Below are 24,922 nucleotides of genomic sequence, written 5' to 3'. Positions count from 1 at the left end.
ATCATCATCATGGATGTGAAGACAAGACTTTATGTCTATGTATAATGAATTTCACCTGTCTTTGTATTGCCTGGCTACCAAGTATTGGAAGGTGTCAGCCCTTCCTCTGTTCTTCCTTGAACAATTCAGTATCATAAGTAGATTTGGTGGGCTGATTATTCATACTCTTTATAAGACATTTGTTATTACGCTGACCAGCAAGTGCTTCAGCATAAATATATGTGGAACAGGAAATCTCTGTGACTTCCTCTCCTTGTGGAATAGACAATTTACAGAAGAGACCCTATTTCCTGTCTTTTGAGCAATTTTTGTGCAAGGACCTTCTGTCATCTTATGACTGCGTAGTTTTTTTTCAGTGTTCTTATTAAGACACCTCACAGCCTTTGAAAATCTAAGTAGGTCTGTCTATCAACTGAATATCTCTTATTAACGTGCTTATTAAAGTAAAAATAATATTCTGAAAATGTCAAATATAGCCAAATATAGAAGAATTAGAGCTTTGAAAAGATTTTTTTTAAAAAAAAAAAAGGTAGGTAAGATCTCTTAAGCATTAATTAGAATTGCTTTCAACATATTCGAGTATTTTTAAAATTATATAATTTAACAATAATTGTTAAGTTGTTATAATTCATAATAAGCTAAAGCATGCAGTGAAGCTAGCTCAGAAATGTTCGGTTTGCTGGGGCGGGGGGTGTTGTTGGTTGTGAGTAGCTAATGTTTCTTATTAGAAAAGTTTTAAGTCTCCAATACTAGCTTTGCAAATGGCAATTTATGAGAGAGGTGTTGAAAGGATAAAATAACTTTTACTGTAACAGCATTTGCTCCTGATTTGGGTCAGCATTGTATTTCTCTCTGAGCTACTGTTGCAAGCGTGAATGGCTCCTGACCTCTGTAGCATTGCGGTTTAACACCCGAGATTAATGCTGCCATGAAGGACTCTACAAGCAGTAGTTTCATGTGAAAGGCCAGATCAGCATCCTGTTGTATTCTTAAACTAACAGGACTCCATTACGTACATGACATGCAATAATTTTTATTCACATTGCACAGCAAGGCTTCAGAAAAGATTGCGATACCATTGCACTGTACAAAAAACAAAAACAAAACACAAAAGTATATGGCTCTTACTCAGAAGATCTTACTGTCTAGTTTAAGAAAGAAAATGACAGTTTTCAACAAATATTAGGGAGGGACAAATAAACAAGGATTACAGAACAAGACAAGTGTTCCATATGCTAAAAAGCATGCCCTGCTGGATGGTTTTGAATCACCGAAAAGGCAGTATTTACTCTCAGTTATCCATCATCTTGTGAGAATGATTCATAAGATTTATCCCTAAAGAACAAATTCTGTCAGGTACTGCTGGGCACTTCTGCTTGACTGGTGCTTTGTGGTTGGGCTCCAGCCCTGCACTGCCCTGTAAGAGTCTTTATTTCTTTCCTCAGCACATCTATTTTGAATTTATTATGTGCAAGGTAAACTAACCAATACTTTGTCATTGGAAGACTTTGTGTGTTTGCTATTTTATTTTCAGAAGAGGCTTCTACAGAGAGAAATCACAGTATCATTTAATTGCACAGCCTCTGTCTCCTGCTTCTTTTTTCCTCCACAGCTCAATTTATTTATTTTTAAAAAAAAAAAAGCCAATAAAACTGAAGGACTTAAGTGCTTAAATGAACCCCCCTAAGGCATGTCAAACAGAAAATGCTTGTGAGAAGATGATCATTTCCACAACGAAGTGACAGCTTTACTCCCTTAGCAGTCACCTTGTTGAGAAGATAAACTAAGTATCTCCAACAGCTTCCAGGTGAAGCCTGGTAGATATTATATATTAAAGTAGATAAAGCAGCTGTGATTTGATCTTAGATGCTATCCAGACTTGGAGAAATCTGATTTCTGGAAATATAATGATTTTGTGAATGATTATGAAATTTAGCCAATGTAGGAAAATGAAATTCATTTCCACAAAGTGAACTTACAAATGAAATTTTCCTTTGCTTCAAATGTAACTTGTTCTATTATTTTTAAGACAATGGGAGGATATAGCAATGTGAAAAAAAAAAGATTAAATGCTTTGTTCTGGAAAGTGAACGAGTGAAGCATTGACAGTTTTCCGAATGTTTTCATGTTCATGTCTGTCCTGGCAGAGTATGAACCTATTAAAATATCTGGCTAGATCTGCTAGTTATATTTGCTATAGCTTTCCAAAGATAACAATTTTTTTGGGTGCTTTTCGGAGAAATAATAAAAAAAGTTGCGATAGTACTGAAATGTCATTTCCCTGACAGTATCCATCACTGTAAATTAACACACAGGTGCGTGCACGCGTGCATATGTACGCACACATATGTGCACAACACAACTTTTTCAGAATCAAGGTGTATAAATATTGTGCTGTCAACATGAGCTACCTCACCCTGGATGCTGTTATTTCTAATAGCCAAAGGAAATCAATGTTAGCTGGCAAGGAATGCCACTGCTGTAAGTTTCTCATGTGTGTATATTTACTTGTTTATTGATTCAGTTCTGAAAAGGATTTGAGTGGAATTTAGCACCTGCTCTCTATCCTCTTCAATTAGTTCTCTTCCATTCTTGAAATTTTCTTTTCTTTCCAACTCTTGCCTCTAAAAAAATAACATAACTCTTCAGTTTCATCGCTTCAGTGCTGTCAAATGAGCTTTACAGCAGCTGAGGTTCAGTGTCTACATTTTTATTTTAATCAGCTTTGGTAAGGTGCATGTTAATGTCTGCTAATAGGCCATTAATTAGTTGGTCTATTAATTAGAAAAGGGTTAACAGTACATTTGGACATCAAGAGGACACACACTTTTGTTGCTCACCTCTGAATGAATGTCTTTGAAATCTTTTCCTTAGAAAGCAAGAGCCTTTTCTGAAATAGCTTGAACTTTCTGTTTAAAAAAGTTCTGTCAAAAATATTTTGACTTGTCCTATTACACATAAAATGTCTATTTTTCACAGGGAAAAACATGATTTCTGTACCATCCGGTGCTATACTTTTTACATACCTTGGTGAATTCAAGGGATACTTGAATTTCCATGTGTGAAATCAGGGAATGTAGACAGTATATTTTGTTGAATTTTAAAATTAGTCTTAAATAAATTTTATATTAGTGACACTAAGGTCTTGATCAAAGGTGGGGTTTTTTTGCAAAATGGCATGTACTTGAAGAAACATTCTATAAAATGTCACTGAATGTTTTACATGAGAGAGAGGAACAGGATGAAAGTTTATCTACTAGGCTGTCAAATAATAGTTGAAGGTGCATGGCAAAATGACTTATATTTCACTGATAAACAGCAATGAAGATTTATAAACAATATTTAATAAATTCATATCTTTAAGGTCTTATCTGAATTTTTTACAGCTATGTATGGTATTTAACAGTATTTTTAGCGTTTGAGTAATAACAGAAACTGAGTCTCTTGAAAACATTCTTCCATCAACTTTTTTTTGTCTTGCTTTGCCTCATACCATTTCAACATTATTAACTAAATATATCTAAGATAATCTTATATTTCTGTTTTTACATGGTAGTTGTTTCAATGACATATATGCCACCTTTGCAAAATTCAATAGACAGCACTTAGCTTTTGCCAAACTTTTTCACCAATATTGCCATGACTTTGGTAAACCACATGATTATAGGTGTTTCAGATTGATCTTATTCTGCTACAGTTCAGCAAGAAAGTATTACAACAAATATTCTCATCAATTATCATCAGTATTGTTAATTGTCTCAGGTGTATATAATCTATATAATGTACTATATTGTATATAGTCAATGGAATAAATATTGTACTCTCTTGGCTTTAAAATGTATTTGGTTTGCTTCTGTTACGTGAATGGAGGTAGGGAACTGTGTGCTGTCTTTTAGTTTTAAAACAGACCAAACCACTTGAGCCTGCACTGTTTATGCTTCAGGTTCAGTCCAGACATACTACAGCTGAACACTGAACAGAAAAATTCTCATGAAAAGAGCATTTTCCCTCCTCCATTTACGTTTCCCTCAGGATATCTATCAGCTCTGTGCAGCAGTGTGGGGGGGCTTCACTGCCTATATCACAAGAACAACTTTTATTAAATTCTACTTTAGCACTTGAGCTTCCAGGCCCAGCATGAAAATGAAAGCAGAGGTAGAAATATTGCTTTGTCACACATTCCAAAAGCTTACCTCAGTTTTAGTTGAAAGTAAATTTTAAAAACCACCAGGGCTTTCGAAGGCAAAGGTCCTACCTTTCAAAAATATCTCTCCCATACATGGCTGCTATATCTAATCCTGTTCCTTTTGGGCAAACCAAACTAAAACCAGGAGTGGCTGCTGGTGGCTGTTCTGTTCTTCAGCAATTTAAAACTGATTCTTAACAGGAATTTTAAACAGAGAGCTGGTACTATATACCTGCCATTTTGGTTAAATAATTATTTTTCCTAACCAATATTGAAGTGTATCTAATTAGTGGGATGGCAAGCAGATGATGCTCCACATAGACCGTCCTGGTTCAGCCTGAATTTTGGCTCCATAAAAACAGATGTTTACGTGAAACTGTAATTCTGAAAGTCACTAGGATGCAATGAAGGTGGTGAAAATCTCTGTACCAGATCCTGACTGTATCAGAATGTCAGAAAGTATAGATGCTTTAGATGGTTTTATCTAGGTCTGAAGTGTGGTTCCTAAAATATTTCATGCTAGAGAAATCAAGCTAATGGCCCAGTCATTTCATCAGTTGAATTTAGCAGCAGTCAAGTAGAAAATTAAAATAAGCTAAGTTTGAGCATCCTGCTGAGGTCAGGTACTATTTGGGTCAAGTTCAAATTTCAACACATTCACTGTTAATTTTTATTTCAGGTAATTCAGACTATCACTGCAACTGACAAAGATTACTCTGCAAATGGGGCAAGATTCCATTTTTCCCTTGATGAAAGGCTTTCTTTGAATCCCAACTTCACTCTAAGGGACAATGAAGGTAAATCAAACACCTAAATCTCTAAGAAATGGGTCTCTCTCTTGTCTGAGATGTCTTATTGAACAGAACAATTTCCATGCGTTTCCTGACAGAAGGGGAAAACTGTAATCTGTCATCAGTGAACTGGCTGATATCAAGGACATGGTGTATACAACATATTGCAAAGTATGAACAATCAGATACTGCATTTTATTTTTGCATTCCACTTTATTTTAGCATTTATACTTCATACATTCAGGAATGTTTTTAAAAAGTGGATTAATGAAAAAGATGTTGGCAATTTGGTCTATTTCTAGGTGAATAGCACTGAGTGGGTACCATCAAGGTTATTGCCAGTTATTGCTTAAAGGAGAAAATAAGAATTTAAGGGGCATAAACGTTGAATTCATGCTTGCTTTTATGGATGTAATACCAAGAGCAGGTCCTTCAGTGCTTCTTATATAACAGTCTATCGCTTCATGCCCTTCCTAACAAAGTGTGCCTAAAAAGTACAGTCAGAAATTCATAGCGGATAGGCCCAGAAGGAAAAGGGCCTTCAGAGTCACTCAGCCAAGTGTTTCTGAACATTTCTTCAATCAAAGAACCATCCAGTCTTTCAAAAACGCCCCCCCCAAATCAGCCTTACTATTTGTTAATATTGCCTCACACTTTCCATTTTGCAACCTGATGAAAATGAGAGTAAACTTTAAATGCTTGTCTGTAGCTTTCCTCTCGAGCTTTTGTGTATGTGTGTATTGTGTTGCTTTGTTTGTTTGCATGTGTGGAAGTGTGTGGGGGTTTGGCTCTATTTAAGTTACATTTTTGCAGTAGTGCCACGGAATACCTTCTCAGATCTTACATATCGCTACTCATCTGTCATGACTGAGAAGCATTAACTCCATTTTGGTACTTATGACACATACAGTAATGTTTAAACTATTCTTTGCAGATATTTTTTATGCATTTGTAAGATCTTTCAGGGAAGGAGACTGCATAATCTTCCTGCAGAATTTGTTACAATGTTTAACTATACTTAAAGCAGAAAAAAAATTCAAGTCATATTATTTTGTCTGACTAGATTCATGGCCCTGACATCCTGGTTCCAAAAGAGATCAATCCAATATCTATCAATACTAGAAAACTATGTCGTGGTTTAACCCCAGCTGGCAGCTAAGCACCACGCAGCCGCTTGCTCACTCTCCTCACAGCGGAATGGAGGAGAGAATCAGAAGGGTAAAAGTGAGAAAACTCGTGGGTTGAGATAAAGACAGTTTAATAGGTAAAGCAAAAGCCACACATGCAGGCAAACCAAAGCAAGGAATTCCTTCACCACTTCCCATGGGCAGGCAGGTGTTCAGCCATCCCCAGGACAGCAGGGCTTCATCACACGTAACGGTGACTTGGGAAGACAAACGCCATCACTCTGAACATCCCTCCCCAACCCCCCTTCCTCTTCCCCAAGCCCCTTATAAGCTGAGCATGATGTCATATGCTATGGAATATCCCTTTGGTCAGTTGGGGTCAGCTGTCCCAGCTTTGTCCCTGCTTACCTTCTTGTGCACCCCCAGCCTCCTCGCTGGTGGGGTGGTGTGAGAAGCAGAAAACGCCTTGGCTCTGCATAAGCACTGCTCAACAATAATTAAAAAATCTCTATATAACAAAAACATCTCTATATTTTCAACACTGTTTTCAGCACAAATCCAAAACGTAGCCCCATACTGGCTACTATGAAGAAAGTTAACTGTCTCAGCTGAAACCAGGACAAACTAATAATATTTGAAGGATTAATTCATATATTAAAAATATTCCTTAACTGATGACTTCAGCCCTTTCCCAGATTAGTATATCAATTCCATTCAGACTGTGAGGGAGCATTATAGCAAAAGCCAGAGGGTTGTTCCTGAAATAAAGAAAGTTTACTGTTGTGTATTTTCATATTTGAATCTAAGATTCAAATAAACTCACTGAGTATTGAACTATGATTTCATGTGGGAGACCATGGCCATGTTCATTTCAGTACAAGATATTTACATCAAGATGTCATAGTAAGTTATTTACCTACACAGATTTGTAAGAGACTGAGAACTTTTCATAAATCTCTAATGCAGCAGTGTTACACTTTGGATAGAAGTATGTAGCAGTAAGTACTTGCTGCTTTCTTGTTACCTCCCCAAGAGCGGTGAGCAATGACTTTACCACCAACAGCAGAAAGCAGTCTTTGCACTATCCTAAGTTGCACTGGGCAGGGGGAAGTAGGGGAAGGAACTGGAAAAGATGTCCTCTAAGGTAAAGGCCTGTTGTGCACTATGTTTTTATTTCACCTAAGGAGATACAAAAAGTAGGTATGCACTTTCTGTAGCATCTTGCATAAAACTTCTACAGGTACGGAGACTCCAGAAATGTGATTTCCAATTTGCCCATATAATTAAGACAATGACAGTTTAACTCAAATCATAACAAGAAATTTGTCTTAAAACCAAAAGCGTTGTCACTATTTTGCTCAGCACGTGACCCTTCGATTGTATTGTTAAAACACTGCCCTTTATTGGGACCTTTTCTTTGTAATACAAACTATATGTAAAAGACCAGTGAAACCCTTATAAATTGCATTCACAACATCATTATCTAGCATTTACAACTTTCATATTTATCATCTATTCCTATTCAGAAATGGAATTTCTGTTGCTTTCTATTTTAAGGAAACAGCTGAGAGATGGTGGGCAGAAGAGGCTTTTCTTATGTCTGTGACATGGTTGCACTTTTGAAGACTCATGTTTTTGAGCATCAGCTGTTAAAAAAAATGAGAATGCTCTTAACACAAGATAGCTGCCATCTTTCCCTCTGGATTTAATACTTCTGTAAAGGCTGGCATTCTTGGAGGGTTTTAGTTGTATGTTATGTTATGTTATGTTACATTATGTTAAAAAAACCCTACAGCAATTGCCTTAAGAGAGTTTTCAATAATGTTTTGAAGAATGATAAAAAGCAAAATCTCGGTGTCACATTGAAAGTGGTAGTCAGTGGTAGCTGTATCTGTCACTGCAAAGCTATATTTCTCTTGCAGTCATATTTGTATCCAGTCATCCTCTCCCTTTATTTCTTCAGGACAAAGGTTTCATTTCACAAATATCTCAGTAGACATTTCCCTCCCTTGTTTTCATAACCCAGAACAACAGAACTCTGCTCTTTGAGCCCAAATACACTATTGCATGAATTTTCCCCTACTCCATTATCATCAGTAGAGCTACAAGATCAAAAGACTCTACAGCAGTGATTTGGATCTTTAAATATTAACGCTTATATCTACGCGCTTTGACTGAAATCTAGAGGACTTGCACAAGCATAAGATTTCGTAGTTTGTCCCTACCTACCTGTATAGACTGCAGCGATATACAGTCTCAGCGTGTGTACGATTGAGGTCAATAATATTCTATGGCTTCAGCGGAGGAAACAGATACTAAAGCATCAGTCCAAATAATTGATCATATGAGTGGTTAAGCTTTTATCTTTTGGGCTTGAACTTGTGCCTTTACTCAGTAACAATCCACAATGTGAAAGCTCCAGTCTTTGAATAAGGACCCTCATAATGCGTAGCTTAAAACTCTCAGGGAAATGTAGGTCAGGAGACCCCCGCAGGGCTATACCAAATATGCAGTCCAGCAGAACCTAAGAGTTGCTTGGATCACCTTCTGGATCCTGTTGGTGGTTACAATTTTGTTTTTAAAGAAAAAAATGGAAAAGACAGAATATGATACCTTTTTCCCCACTGACTGAATTCTTAAGCTGCAGTAGATTCTTTGCTGCTGTTTGAGGGTTTTTTAATACTGACAAAGTACTATTCAGAGAGAGTAAAGGCTTAAGAGTATGAACAAGAGGACAGCCAACAAAACGATGCAGTATCTGTACACATGTAAGCAAGACAGAACAAGAGCTGCAATAGAATTTCTTTGCTATACAAAGAAAACACATTAAGTTGTAATCATTTCCTGATATTTTAGAGAGCAAACCCAGGAAGATGCCTTTTTGTTTGTTTGGGAATTGTACTTATGAAGGCTTTTTAATGAAAATGGGGCTGTTTACAACTTATTCTGTCCAGAAAAAATGTTGCAATTTCTATTAAAATCTGAGCAGCCAAATCCTTTTTTAATCTGGAGGTGCTTTTATATTGCAGTTCAGATGCTACATAGCTCAGTCTGTGAGTTACTCAACTAATTGTTGTCTTTATTTTTCCCACTTTGTTTTTAGGATGTTATCATAGATAATTTTTTTATGCTTTTTTCACTTGTGTGTAACATCTACACTTTTTGCCTACTCAGAAACATCTGCTTTTGGATGTCCCATTAAAAATTTGCCAGGGCAATATGAGACTAAAATCACCTTCTGTTGGGAAATCAGAGGTGTTTCTAAGTACTGAGTTTTAAAATTGTACTTTTTTTTATCCTGAAAGAATCGTAATATTTTTTCCAGATGCTTAAAGAATGGTTGATATATGTGTCAAAATTTGTTAGTTTGATGGAAAGTGTATGTAAGCATATGTCATTGTTAAGATATCCCCAACTGTTAATATTTAGATACACACATTTGCACAGTCTGTCTCCCTCTCTCCCCTCTCTCTCCGAGTTTAAGGAATTCATTCCCTCTTTCTGCTTATTTTGTTACCTATTGCAGACCTCTCTCAGAAGTTACTCAACACTTTTCAGGGACCTGGCAAAAGATTGAACCCCCAGAGAACAGTTCACTTAGGTGCAAGAGAACATTTATGAATTTTATGCACTGTAAGGCACTGTTTTGTTGGTGGTAATTTTTTTCACAAGATATACAGTTTACCATGGATGCTCCAATGGGTATTGTAAATTTCCTGGAAGATAAGGGTTTGTGCAGAGACTGCACATTCACCCAACACCACCAACACAATTTGTACGTTCTCTTACTTTAATAAATTGAGACTGCTGACTTCTGAAAGTAGACAAAGTTTACCTTACTTTCAAGGAAGAACAACTCCCTAGAGACTGCTTAGCATTTGTTCTCCTCTCCTTTTATTTCTTCAGGACAAAGGTTTCATTTCACAAAAATATTTGCAGTTTTATTTTTCCCCTCTGCCCACTTTTCTCAAAGATCTGGCCTTTAGAAAATTGCCCAGTGATGGAGAATATTCTGGAGTTGGAACAAAGGTAGGCCATTTTTCTGATAACATCCCTTTGGAGATTTTTCTTAACATTATGCCAGAAGACACTTTAATGCCCACAGAAGTAGAGTGCTTTTCTATACAATCTGGAGCACAATCACTTCAATGGCATCTGTATAAAATGGAATTTGCAGTGTGTTCATCCACTCATGCCTGCGATGCAAATTAACATTTTTACTATGTCACAGATCAAAAATAAGTAAAAAAAAGAAAAGATCAGTTTTACTTGGCATTGCTGTTATTTATGAAGAGAACAAACTCCAGAGAGTTATTCATCCCATCCCAGTGTGAATTCCCTTGCAGAAGTTTCTGTTTATCTCTCTTCCCTGATACATGCAAAATTCTTATCTCCAACCTTATTGCACAAGACACCTGTAGCATGCTAGTGAACTGACTTTAGGGCTTTAAAGCTGCAAATAAGCATGCCAGATACCAGACCGTGTCTTAGTTGCTCTAGAACATCTGAAGTGGCATTAAAAACGGTCAGGTAGAAACCCCCACTTTGCAACCCAGCGTGAGCGGGAAATGGCTGCATAATTCCTGCCTTCATTTACATCAAAGTGGCATGCTCTCTCTGGTTATGAAGTACTGCAAGTTACTACTGCCCTTCCGTGAAACATCATCCTGTAGAGAAGACAAGTTGTAACTCGAGAGAAATGGTACGTGAGAAAGTACAAAGTTAGCGCTATGCACGGTGACTGTAAGTACAGTCCACAGAAGTGCTGGTACTGTAAACAGGTTGAATGCCTGAGTAGGCGTTATCACAGAATCAACATACAAAAGTAATAGAAGGAATTCTACCATGAGTACAAAGGACAGAAAACCAGCACTAGCTACCACAGAGGGAGACATTTTTCTTCCTCAGTCCTGTGAACTTCTTTCATCTTTTTTTGATTTAAAAAAATTGGATCTAAGATCGACCAGGTATGTAAGTTAGTGCATAGTGTATAGGTTCTTCGTGCATTTATTTTCAGTGCTGCTACCTGTTGGTGTTTCACAAGCCAACTCATAAGCAAATAACTATGTCTCAGGCCCCAAAAGTCTGCTATGTTGCTTTTCCTTTTTGCTACCCACTGAACTAGAAAGGAAGCCCATTGGCAATAGCTTTGAAACCAGCACAAAAGAACAAAAAAAAAATATTTACAAGAGTTATCAGTAAAGAAATGAAACAGAAATGCCTATCAATATGTCCCACATAAACAAATTAACTGCTCTCACTTTAGAAATATAAGAAATGCAAATCATTCCAATATAGTTTCTTTGGTTTTAATTAGTTATGACTTCTCAGAAAATTTATAGAAGTTGAACTGCTGATATAAGCAGAGCTGAAAATTAAAACAAGCCTTAAGCTATAAACAGGTTTTTACTCTATTTTTTTACTTCCATTTCTCTTGTGTCTGCCTGTAATGTATAATGTGTCAAAAGAATTCTCAAATTGTGAATAATAAATGAGTATCCTCCAAAGTGCTCCAGTAGTCCCCTTCCATGGTGTTATCATTGTATCTCAGCTTCCTTGATCTTCCTGTGCCCTCCTTTCTTTTCTTAGTTCAGAAGCTCAATGTAAAAAGGAAGAGATGATGGAAAGGGGAATGTGATAACAGCCTTGTATACAGTGTGCAGTCTGGCTTAATAAACTATCACATCGTCAGAGTGTGAAGAGCTGCTGCGTTAGAGCCATGCAGAATTTCCCACCTGAGATGAAACTTAAGTTCTAATTGCCATCTTTGCAAAGCACAGCCCAAATATGAGAGAGTTTAGATCATGAAATGGGGCAATACGCACCACAAGGAATCGGATAAATCTTTCTTTCCCTATGTTGGAGTTGTTAATTTCCCTTAGCAGTCAGCCCTTTCACCTCCAGTGACTCCTGGTTCTTATCATACTTCTCAGGAGTGAACTTCACAGTTTAAATCTATTGAGATAAAAAGACCTTTCCTTCCAAGCCTGTAAGAATCAGATCTGTAGTTCTCATCATCCTAGCGTTATTGCTGCTGTCCTGTACACTTGTCTTCCCTGTCTATCTGCTGTATCTGTTTTCAGGTATCAAAGGAATTTCTCAATCCATGACCCCCCTCCTCCCTTTCAAACTAGCTTTGTTGATAAAACTTTTTCATTTTATTTTATTTCCCCTCAGGAAACGCTTTCCTAGGTCATCACCATCTGTCTTCATACTTGGCTGCCTGTAGCTTTCACAGTTTGTGGGATTTTTTTGTTTCATGCTAAGATCCTTCTCTCAGAAGTTGCTGTCTTTCTAGCTCCTCTCTCAATGGGTCGTCCGATAGTTTTTGATAAGGAATGTAAACAATTAAAGCATGGAAACTCAGAACATCAGAATAGCTGTCAGAATGCAGATGGTACTGCAGTTTGCCTAAACTTTTATTACCTATTCATTTTCTTGGCATACCTTTACATATGGTTGTCCTCAAGAATAGAGCTCTGACTAGAACACGAGAGACGTGATTTCTGTGTTATGCCAGTGTCACTACCTTTGCTCATTTTCCACTATCCTTGATTCTCGGTCACCTTTAGAAAATCAGTTCTTCAATGCAGTTTCCTTCTCTGTAAGAATGCTAGAGATCTTATATGTAAAATATTCTAAAAGATTTAATGAGAAAGTATAGCACATGAGAGATGAGTTACTTTCCAGTATTTTATTTATAGTGACACGCAGGCATGCACTAAGTGTTACTATCTGTAACTCTGTAATACTGGAGAGTAATAGTAAGAATTATCACCTCTGATGATATTTGGAATAGAGAATTTCCTTGCCAGTGCCCAAAAGATTATGATCATACTTGTGTTCAAGTTTGTGAAATTGCATTGAAGGAAAAGTTTGACATTGTTTCTTTGAGCATGCTTATAATTGTGTATGTTGTTACCAAATCTCCTGGATATATGTCATGTAACATCTGTTTCTATAGAAATCTAGTTATTATTCAAGAGAATACAAACAACATCAATTCACCATTGCAAATTTTTGAAATTAAAAATTTGATTCTGGCTCCTTCTTTGCCTAAAGGTGTGTCTTATACTAACATTTAATACTATGAAGTTAACGATACAAGAAAAACAATTTAATGTTGAAAGAACAAATACAACACTAAAAGACAAAATGTCTGTTTTTTCAATTTGTATCTATTTTGTGGTATAAAAATGTCAGTTCCTTGTTTGGCAAGACCTTCCACCGCAGAGAAGCATGGTTTAATTATAGCCCTTTTCAGATTTTTTCACTGTAACATTTGAATTGTCTAGTTTGTCCATTTTGTCATTTTGGTCTTTGCCTTTTTTATTCTCACAGTTTTTATTTATTGTCCTTGCAATTTTCCCCCCTCTGTCCACAGTTATCCTTGTAGCATACATGCTCACATCTCAGTGCTTTTTCCTTTGTATTTTTGCCAATAGTCTCTGTGCTTAAATCCTTTCACTCCTGCTCCGGAATCCTCAGTTTCCTTCATTATATTCAGTCTCCGATGCTCTTCTTTTCAGCCCGCATTTTCACGGCTGCTTTTGTAGCTGTATAGTGATACTGGATCATTCACTGTTTTTTAGATTTATGCCAGAGGATGGAAGGAGGAGGTTATGCTTTCCTTCTCAGATTTGAATACTGGGCCTTCTTTGGGTATACGCCCAGGAAGGTTCACATGGACAAAATTTTGGAGGATTTTATTACTTATATGGACAACGTAGATGAACTGAAGTGTTTGGGGCTTGTAGACACTGTAACAGAAATAGAGCATTAAGCAGAAATGAAAGACTGTTCTTACTATTGGTAGTAACACTTGCTGTCACCTTTTGGATTTAGCAGTATAACATTAAGAATTTTTTCTTTTTGGATGAGAGACATGACAGATGTTAATATTAATGCCTAGTTCATGGATATAGCATCATTTACTACCAATAGGGAATTACATTTCAAGCTGAATCCTTGAACTTATCCTTAGGTTTTTAAGGTGTTATTTCTGGATAACTTTGTTGTGTGATTGTTATCTTCTCATTTGTTGTAACTTGAAATATAATTCTCCTTAGAACTGTCACTTCTTTGAAATCATTTTTTCTGTCTGTTGATAAGTACATGTGCTAAAAAGTGCATATGGAAGTGTTGCACTTCTCTAATTACTTCAGTGGGATTTCTAGGCGACCACTCAGAGTTTAGTTTATTGTGGCAGCATTGGTGCTGAGGGAGAAAAGAAAAAAGAACAACCACCCACAAAGTAAAACAGGACTGCGACTGTTCTCTTGCAATGAAGCTTAATAATTCCGGCTGTGTGTATTACATAGCACTTGGCCTTGTAGCTCCTCTGGACCCTGTGTAGCACCCAGCAGAGCTCAGATTTCATTATTACATGTTTTTTTCTCTTCTGAGTTTACGAAATAATGTGAAAGTTGTATTGGAGCCCAACAGAGCAATGTTATCATGTCACGACAGGAAGTTTTGTGCTGCAGAGTGTGGAGCACGAGGCTGTTCAGGGATGCTGAAGGATCCACAGGCTGTTGGGATAACGTTGAAGCACTGTGTAATGCGGAACGAGACAAACCTGGTGTACTCTTGTCCATACTGCCTGCTGGAAAGGGTCCCTGGTGTGTGTTACTGACTATGGCTGGGTGTTACGTGAGAGAGTCCTAGCTGGCCCAGACCAACGAAATACCAGGGAGAGTGCTAAAATTTAGCAGTGTGAACAGTCGGTGTTCAGGGATCATACCCACTCCCTGACCTTGTTTTCTTCAACAACCTGCAACTGCAGGAAACAATGAGAGAAACTGTTAGAGAGGAGCACCGCTAATAACCTGTAACAAGTTGCATTTCAAGGAAGGGAAGCAATTATAAATTGGATTCTGAACAACTAGAAGGTCAGTGGAGTTCTTCATGCATATGGAGGAAGTGATGATGAAGCTTTTCTCTGAATGTAGAAAGGCTGAAGCAGCAGTCATCACCTTATACATATATATATACTGTGAACATTAACTTCTTTTTATGCAAAAATGTATTCATTTGAAATTCCCTACTAATCACAGATATGTGAGGTTTTTTTCTGCTCTTGGGCTGTATCTAGAGCTCAATCTGCCACTGCTTTGGCAGCTGACAGGCAGACCAGATAAAGGTCATTTTGTATTCTATGGTGGTTTCCCTCTTTGAACCACTGAAGATTTTATGTGTGTCCTCCAGCAGTATTAGGAAGTTGAGACTGACAGTCTAGCGTAGAAAAATTGAGAGAGTGGCAAATGGGCAATGTATTATTAAAAAAAAGCAAGCAAAAGTTTTTTATGCAACATTATATAGCAGAAAGATAAAACAGCTGCTTAACTTTACCCCCAGATTATACCAATATATGTGTTGAAAAATTAAAAGACGTGCAGGCAATCTACCTCTTTGTATTCTGTGTTCCATAAGATTATTTGCTTAGTTTATGAGTCTTTTAAAATGGATCACTGAGATTGTTGATGTACTGTATTTAATTAAAAGTAGAAGACCATACACGTATCAAAGAACAAGCTGGTCCAAACTTGTAAAATTAGACTTGGGACTTTTCCGTATATCTTAGAATCAGACTGGCAGAGCCTGGAAAAACCTCCATGGGTGGGCATGGTCTGTAATTATGGCCTTAAGGCCACTGCTCAATCCACTTTAGAGGAGAGCTTTCTTTATACAATAAATGCAATCTGAATTTCAGTGATATCAAGCTTGATTTCTTCAATCGACTCAATTATAACACAGAGCACTTAGCTCCCTAGTCTAGTTGCAGAATACTGTGGAAATCATTTATTTCTTAACAATAAGATAACGAAAAAAAATCAGCATTACTGAGAATACCACAGTATGTTTTTATAAGGTTTCACAAATCCAGATTAAGCAATATGGAGAACCACTAAAGTTTAACAGATTTTTTACAAAAATGAAAGAAATATTTCTACATCATATGCTATATGCTTGTGGTGCTTTGGGTTATTGTGTGTTGCTTTGGGACATGGTTTAGTGGCGGACTGGGCAGGGTTAGGTTAACAATTGGACTAGATGATCTTAAAGGTCTTTTCCAACCTAAATGATTCTATGATTCCATAGGTATATAGAAATCATTTCCACAACCCTATATAAAAAGAAAATACTGATTTACTGTGTATCTTTTAATCACTTCTGTCTTGGGTTTCTTCTGCAGGTTATTGAAAACACATGTTTATTTTGTGTGTGTGTGTAGTAAGGAACTTTGTAAGGAAAAGAGTATGTTTTATCATAGGTATTTTATAACCTCTATGGAGATATCATTTCCACAATGCAATGATCTTACTCTGTGTCAGATTTTTTCAGACAAAAGAATTACCTGTTCATCTCATTTTGGTTTCAATAAGTTTCTGTAAATGGAATTAATATAAATAGCATTATAAGTGGCTGGTGTCATGCCTCTAAAGAGGAAGTTGGCATGAAACTTGGGATTCAGTCATCAAAAGTATATCCTGACACGAACAAGTAGAAGAGGACTTCAAGGCCGACTAGAAAGAAAGAAAGAAAGAAAGAAAGAAAGAAAATTTTGCACACAGTGCAAGACAGAACAATAAAACTTAATGAGTTGATTACAAACTCACCATGCTGGAGATACCAAAGAAGATAAGTAAGGGAGTGGAAAGGAAAAGCTAATGAATTTCAGTGCAGTGGAACCTGATGCTCAGTTCTTGGCTCAGCAGCAAGAGTATCACCTCCCACCTCATATATATTTCTTGTGTGAAAACTGTTACCAAATATATTATGATATTATGCTGATGTGGCTATACTACCAGTTTTTCTCAGTACCACTGTCAGGTGATATGCAAAAGCAAAATGTTGAGTCAAGTGAGTTAAAAATTTGGTACAGAGCTTGATAGAAGATGTGGCATGAAGAACAGTCACCTGCTAAACAGTTTGTATCCAGTTTAAAGAAAAACTTAACTCCTCCATTCAAATACGCATGTAGAAAGTAATCAGTCCTATGGGCTAAAATACGCCACACTAGCTATATTGTTACATGAGATTTTCGCAAAGATTTTCGACTTCATTTTTCCATGGATTGTGATAAACCCATTTAACGCTGTAGCTACGGTGGTAAGGAAAAGTAAGAAATTTTCTCGTTCGTTTGTAATAACAAGAGAAACTCAGCAGACATATTTTTGCACTTATCACCCCTGTGTTGTTTGTTAAAAAACTCCAAACCTACAACCCTACAATTTGGAAACTGTGTGGCTGTTAATCACGGGCAAGCAGTACAAGAGGAGAGCTCTTTTATTTATTCCAATCTCTCTTCCCATTTCTCTGTCCCCATCTCTATCTCTCCACAACTGCTCATGTCTCTGATTTCTCCAATTTTGCCTGATTTATCCATGGGCTCTTATTCAGGGGTCAGTATTTTTAAAATGGTGGCAACGAATTGAAATTAAATTTTACACACATAAAAATAGCATTTAACTATGTATTATCATAGCATTTCTTCCCCTGTACTCTCTTTATTACCCTTAATTTCTTGGACTTAAAGGATATGAGTGGCAGCTTACTATCGTAATTAATGCCTGTAAATGCTCTCGCAGTGTGCATGTAATAAGCATTAGTATTCTCATTGACTGTAATATATACCAAGACGGACCTGTAGGTAACATAAAGGTGACAAAATCTTACATCACTGTCTCCCCTTTGCTTACTTACCTTTAACCTCTACCAGTTTAGAACATGTAATATCTGGTCTTTTCCCCTTCCTTTCCCTTCCCTTCCTCCATCCCTCTTCCCTTCTTCCTCCTGACCTTTCCACAGCATGGGTCTTTGGCCACTGTCCTTTCACATGTTTTCTGAAAGCTCACTTGATCTATAAAGCCTGTTACAAACAGTAAAACATTAAAGTCTTATTTTAACTTTTAGTAAAGACCTTTTAACATTTGTCTGAGAATCAAGAGGATTTTATGTTGTGGATGAAATCCACAACAGATTTTCTCAGAATTCCAGGTATTCACATTTACAAGTGTCCATGTACTACCAACTGTATAACATGGGATTAAAACACTTGCAAATTGGGCCCAAAATGTTTGTCAGAGTTTATTTAGACTGTAAGAAAAGTACGTGAGCTTAAATAATCTTATTTATGTAATGTTAATTACTTTCCCTTGTCTCCTCTCTTTCCTCTGTTGGCCACAAATGCTTCCTGAAAAAAATTAATTGCAGATTGTGCATTTTCACAGATTAGGACTGCCTAGTTTTAAGATGCCCCATGCTTCTACTCTAGAGGAAACAGTCAATAACATTTTTCATTTTTTGCTTCATTAAAATGATAATCTGGTTTTGATATTGTAGATAATACAGCCAGTATCCTGACAAGACGAAGGAGGTACAGTCGAACCACTCAAGACATCTATTATCTCCCAGTTTTGATTTCTGATGGTGGAGTGCCCCCTCTCAGCAGCAGCAGTACTCTCACAATTAGGGTTTGTGCCTGTGAAAGAGATGGACGAGTGAGAACTTGCCATGCTGAAGCTTTCCTCTCCTCAGCCGGCTTGAGCACAGGAGCGTTAATCGCAATCCTGCTCTGTGTTGTCATTCTCCTTGGTAAGCCATTTTCAATATTAAGTAATGCTGTCCTTCCGCTGGCTCTCTAAATGTGACAGGGCAGAAATTTTTAATATGATATGGTTTTGAACCAGAGGCTGCCTGGTAGTAGGAGGTAATTAGAAACACATAGCTGTGATTAGGGGGGAAAGGTTTAGCTAAAATTAGTAGGGAAAAATGCCTTTAAAGGACATTCATGAATATCTGGAATCCAATAGAAAGTATTTTTCAGAGGTTATCAAGTAATTAGCACTGCAGTTCTTTTTTCTGCAATTTGGAAAGATTTCAAAAAGCCACTGACTCTAATTCCATGTCTAGAACAGTGTGAAAAATGATAGAAAAGAGATGAGGAAAGCTTTTTGAAATGCATTACACTGTAAGAAGCACCATTAGCACTGTACAAAAGCCATTTCTTAATTACCTTTGTGGGATAAGCTGATAGCAATGCACAACATAATCCACAGAGGCAAGGGACATATGAGACCATAAGATGACTCCATTAGATAAATGCCCTTGCAAGTGCATTTTCCCTTCACTTTTTTTTTTCTTTTTTTTTTGTCTTTTTTTTTCCCCTGGCCAGTTTGAATGTTACCCATTAGTTTTGATTTTTTTTTTTTTTCTGGCAGAGGCACAACTTACTGGGTACATATCTCTGTACTACTCATGTGCCTTTCTGCATTCTTATAGAGACGGCAAGAAAAAAATGGGAATTACAGTGTGACCCACATAGGAGATTTTGAGGATTTTTTTTCCAAAGGCTCTAAATTTTCTAAAGACTACTTTCCTTACAGCTTACATCAGAACTTCCTTGTCAGAAAGCTGTTTTAAAATGTATAGTAATACATTTAGTTTATAATCTTGTATTTTATCACACAAGACTATTCATAAGAGAAAAAACCAAACCTTTTACATTTTAATTCAATATATATGCTAAATATTGCTTTTAATGAAGCACTGAAAGCCCTTAACAATGCTTCTGAAAAATGTCAGCCCTAGTAACTCATTTCTCATTTAATTGAAAGCAAGTTATCCCCTTTTATGTCTTTTATGAGTTCCCTAATAATCCAACTAGTGTATTTCATTACTGGCTCAAGAAACCCCAGCAATCCCTACAAAGAAAATACACAGTGGAAGAGTGCTCTTTACTGACCCCTTTGGAACACCAGGCTGTATTGGAAGTTTGTAGTTTCATTATAGCATTTTTAATTTTCCCCTTAATTCTGTGGTCTCAGCCTGTTGCACTTTGGGATGTTGCTAGGTGAAAACACAGCTGTATGGATTTCATGGGTGCTTTCCAGGCATACAGTAATCTATCTTCAGGAAGCACATCACACAACAAAGGTATTACTCACGTACGAATATTAAGTACGCTCTTTTCCAGATTGGACAGGTTTGGTAACCCTTTGTTAGAGATATGTGCCTGACGTAATGATCCCAAATACCAATATTAGCCTGAAAATACATCTCTGTATTCGTGACTTAGTATCTGCTATTTCTTTAGCATATATCTACTTACTTCAGATGTAAACTTTAAACCTACTCTAATATCTGCAGTTTTCTCTTTAGCAATTGTGGTCCTTTTCATCACCCTAAGACGTAGCAAGAAGGAGCCCTTGATCATTTCAGAAGAAGATGTCCGGGAAAATGTTGTGACATATGATGATGAGGGCGGTGGTGAAGAAGACACAGAAGCATTTGACATCACAGCACTGAGGAATCCATCAGCTGCTGAGGAGCTAAAATACCGGAGGGATGTTCGTCCTGAAGTGAAGCCTGTGCCCAGGCATCATCCCTCGTCAAGCCTTGACAGTATAGATGTTCAGGAGTTCATTAAACAAAGACTGGCAGAGGCTGATCTGGACCCCAGCGTGCCCCCGTATGACTCCCTACAGACATATGCCTATGAGGGTCATAGATCAGAAGCTGGATCTATCAGCTCTCTGGATTCAGCCACAACACATTCTGACCAGGATTATAATTACCTTGGAGACTGGGGACCTGAGTTCAAGAAGCTAGCTGAACTCTATGGGGAAATAGAATCAGAAAGAACAACTTAGTTGTAATTCCCAGAACAAAGAAGTTCTTAAACGACTGGAGATATAATGACAGCAACGGTAACAAAAAATGAATACAGCACTTGGAACTGAGCAAGTTGTATGCAGTTACTGTAGAACAAGTGCCCTTTTCAGATTTGAAACTGGGTTCTCCAATTGGAAGAAAGTCAAATTTTGAAAAATACAGAAAAAAGAAGCTATTGTCCCTTGTGTATATTTTTTAATTGCTCAATAAAGTCCGTGGTACCGTATCTGTAACAATACCTAAAGTAAAGCCAAGCAATGACATTTTTATTGCAATATGCTTGACATCTCCAAGCTACAGTAAGTTTATGGTCATGGCTATTTAGGAAGGTAGCTAACGGAGGAGCAAATCTCTTGCAGGTGGTTGTGACGTTGCATTTCTAGCCGTGCTTTAGGCCTTGTGATCCCAATGTGAGGTAGCCAATGGGGTTTACTATCAGTGTGAGAAGTGCTAATAGTCTGCTTTCTTTATAGAAGGGATAAGCCACACCTGTCCTCTTAAATAAATGGTCCTTTGATGATTTAATCTTACTGAATTAGCAGGTTGCATTGAGATGATGTCATTTCATTATGTCCTTCATAATCTTTTCATCCATAACCAGCTACCTGAGGGAGGGCATCATTAGCTGTCAGCTCAAACATGGCTCTAGCCCATAACCTCAGACCTGCTCTGTTACTGCGTGCTAGAGGAACTGTTGTTCCCAGTGTTGTGCTTTTTCTTTTTGTCTTTTCACAGGAAAATCATTCATTTAAATTGAATGGGTCCAAAGTACGCTTTATGCAGTGAAGCAGATGAAGCATAGGCTCTTTCAATAAAAACGGTAATGGCAGCACCATTAAACCATGCAGTTGTTTGGTTCACTGTGCCTCACTTATGTCAATAGATGAAGCTTTTCAAGTCTTTTGCTGGTCCAAGTCCAGGAGCTACAACAGTCAGTTTAAAACACAGAGTTCTTAATCATAATGTCTCTCTATTTCCGTGTGTGACTAAAAGCAAAATAGACCTGCTGGTAAGATACTGGGATAGAGAAAATTGAAACAAAGAGAGTAAGATGATGATGCTTTTTTCTTTTTAATTCAGTCTACTGATATTTAGTTTCTCTTAATTTCCATCTTAGCAGAGCAAGCTTTTTTCCCTCCTTATTTCAAGCATTATCGGAACAGGAACATTTTAAGTCTGTGGAGGAAGTAAAAATTAAAATGTACCATTATAGTGGTTCCTATGGATTAAATAAATTGATTTCTTATGTTAGTAACTTTTTAGCATTGCAGAACTGCTTAACAGTTCTGCTTAATGTTGCAGGCTGCTTAACAACTAATCCAGCAGATTCTTATGTTTTCCTTCATTTTGTTTGAAACTTTGACCTTTTGTTTGTCTTTCTTGTGATAATACTGTGCAAGGACCAGGAGGTCATACTATCCCATGAAAGAGTATGACTTCTAAGGCTCACCATCAATTACAGTCTTCTGCTTCTAAGAAAACTGTAGCTCTACTTAGGGAGGTGGACTTCTTGCAATATGCATTTGACAGGGAAACTGTTCAGAGCTCTGGGCTCGTGTGGAGAGTGATACAGATCTGTACACTCCACTAGATTCCTCCCTACGCATTTTAGGTGCCGCTTACGTTCAGCTTAGTAGAGAAGGGTGTACCTTTTGCTCCTTCAAGCAGGGTCTCTGTTTATTGCTGACCTACTGTGGGCCACACAGGTGAACCAGATTATTAAACTTTCCCTTCTCTACTTGTGTGGTTGGGTAGGTCCTAGACGTGACTGAAACTTCTGATCAGTTCTGCATTGAGGATTTATTTATTTATCTATTTATTTATTTATTTCATGAACTTATTCCTGAGATGTAGTTGACTGCTTTTGGTTTAAACAGCCTTCTGGAAAAATTAGCAAGTAGCTTTGTAAGAAACTTTTCAAACTCAAAAAAGTATTAGTTGCACTGTAGTTCCAGAATTGATTTTTACTACACTGTTTTGTTTGCAACTTGAAAACTGTAGTTTCCCTTTCTCTCAACATCTGAACCCAGAAGGCGATTTAGAGGGGAAAAAAACCCACAAACTCTAAAATATTCTTCTGATGATTTGAAATTAGTTTAATAATCCATGTTCAGATTTTTTACTTTTTTTTATAATTTTTACCAAATGCAGAATCTTCTAGAAATGCATTTAAGGAGACATTCTCATTGTAGAATAAAGTTAAACAGATGCTTTAATGCAGAAAGTGTTATACTCAAACTGAGAATGTTTTATGTATTGTCTTTTTTTGGGGTAGAGTTAGGATATGTTTCAGTTTTGACCTAATGAAGCAACTAGTAGTGCAGGATTTTATGAGGAGAAATTTTCTTTCGATTTAGATCACACTTACTTTATGCCAACATCTAAATGTTTATATTGTGTGAGTGCTAAGACAAAAATCTTGCAGCATTAGTAGTACCGTGGGCCATAACACTTTGTACCATACCTGCATGAAAACTGCATTCATTGTATTATAGTTTTGAGAGCCAGGTATTAGTTATCTTTATGTCTGTTCCCTCTGGCGCTACTTCGAAGCAGGGAAAATCAATTGTATTCTGTGCTTTAAGCAGTGTTCCTGCCATTGTTTTCTCTTCATTTGCATCATAAACATTCAGGCTTAAAGCCAACAGAAGTGCAGTGACACAAGCAAATAATCACTCCTTATGCTCATGTTCTGATTAAGTTAATGAAAGAAGGATGTCATATCTCAGAGAAATAAGAATCCCCTTTTCACCATTCCTGGTGCTCTCTTTGCTGCTGTACAGCACGTGCATCATATCCACAGCCCCAGGAATTCTGAATCCTTTGGAACTCTGCAGGGTTATTGAGACGCTGCTTCAGTGATGCTGCGGTGTGTCCTGTTTGGTATGTCCTATCCACAGTGATCGCCAAATGCGCTCTTCTGTCACGATACGTCTGCATGCTTGCTATGCTTACTGTTTTTTACTCAAATACACATCACAGTGCCGTGTTGTTTGCATGACAAATAGCGGAACATTAAATCTTCAGGGCCACAGAAAAGGGCCTCACAGTGCAGAAAAAACAGGTTTATAGATTTATTTTCCTAGTCCCCCAATTTTTTCCTTTGGTCCTTTGTGTCCTAGAAACAAAATTGAGGATTTCTATGTTAACATCAATTAAACTGGAAGAAAATTAACACTGTGTACCATGGAGGGCATGATCATTTTGTAGCATTGCTGATTTAAACAGAGCATACATTCAGTGGAAGTATTGTGGGAAACTCCTTCCTAGTGTGTGCTTAAGTCTGATTGTATAGACTTTGCTTAAAGCTTTCATGGATCTTTTGTGTACTCATATTCTCCAATATTTTCCTATTAGCCTAAATAGTAAGCCTGTTGCTGCTGAACAACTAAACGCTGAAAACTGCCAGTTTTACTTAAACTGGAAGATATTGAGTAAAGTTAAATGGCACATACAGAGTGGTGCTTAAGGGCTTTCTGATTTACAATTTTATTTCTGCAACAGCTATTCAACTAATAGTACATTTACAGCAAATTAATTAGTTGCATTCCTTCACACAAACCCTCTTTCTTGTAATGGTGAGGGCACTCAGTATGCTGTAATCTTAACACATCATCTGAGAAAATGGTCTGTACAAGTATTTTAAAATGTGAAAATATATTGTCAAGTTAAAAAGAGTTAAAAATGTAATTTAATACACTTTAAAGACAAGGAAGTGCTTGAATTCACCTGGCATTAGATTAAGATTCATACATTGAAAACAATTTAATTTGTTTATCAGTGTTACCATTTTTACATACATATAGAAGACTGTAAAAGTTGAAAGTAATTTCACTCTGTTATGCACTTTATTTTTTTGATGATTCTTAGAAAACCAAAATAATTGTAAACATTTTGGTTTTGAATTCTAATTGGTGCAGTTGTTTAAGTTGTGAATACTGCAAGAAAATGTCTATGTGAAAATATTCTCATTGGTATTTAAAAGGAATTACAAAATTTCTGTGGTCTAAGGCTTTGTAAAATCATCCTTTAGAAATTCTAAGTATTGGACCAGTATGGAATTAACCAAACTCATAGACTCACACAAAGGGTAACAAAGGAAATATTCTAAATGCAGAAAAGAATATGAAATTATGCTGCCT

At 37.0% G+C, this 24,922-nt stretch overlaps 1 protein-coding gene across 5 annotated transcripts in view; it reads left to right on the top strand.

Moving 5' to 3' along the window:
• CDH18 (cadherin 18) overlaps positions 1 to 20,927 on the top strand; it is a 581,148-nt gene extending 560,221 nt beyond the window's left edge. For 4 of the 5 annotated variants that reach the window (XM_054817515.1, XM_054817514.1, XM_054817518.1 and 1 more), the window contains 3 exons: positions 4,866 to 4,983; positions 18,450 to 18,701; positions 20,256 to 20,927. In XM_054817515.1, coding sequence (XP_054673490.1) covers positions 4,866 to 4,983; positions 18,450 to 18,701; positions 20,256 to 20,758 — 873 coding nt within the window. In that variant the 3' untranslated portion in view covers positions 20,759 to 20,927. The remainder of the gene's footprint in view (positions 1 to 4,865; positions 4,984 to 18,449; positions 18,702 to 20,255) is intronic. The other variant, XM_054817516.1, reaches the window with a different exon arrangement.
• The last annotated feature ends 3,995 nt before the right edge of the window (positions 20,928 to 24,922 follow it).

Source organism: Grus americana, chromosome 2 (genome assembly GCF_028858705.1).
Source record: "Grus americana isolate bGruAme1 chromosome 2, bGruAme1.mat, whole genome shotgun sequence".
In the NCBI taxonomy this organism is placed as follows: Eukaryota; Metazoa; Chordata; class Aves; order Gruiformes; family Gruidae; genus Grus; species Grus americana.
The sequence above is the reverse complement of the archived record's forward strand: the minus strand, read 5'-3'. Positions and strand labels throughout refer to the sequence as shown.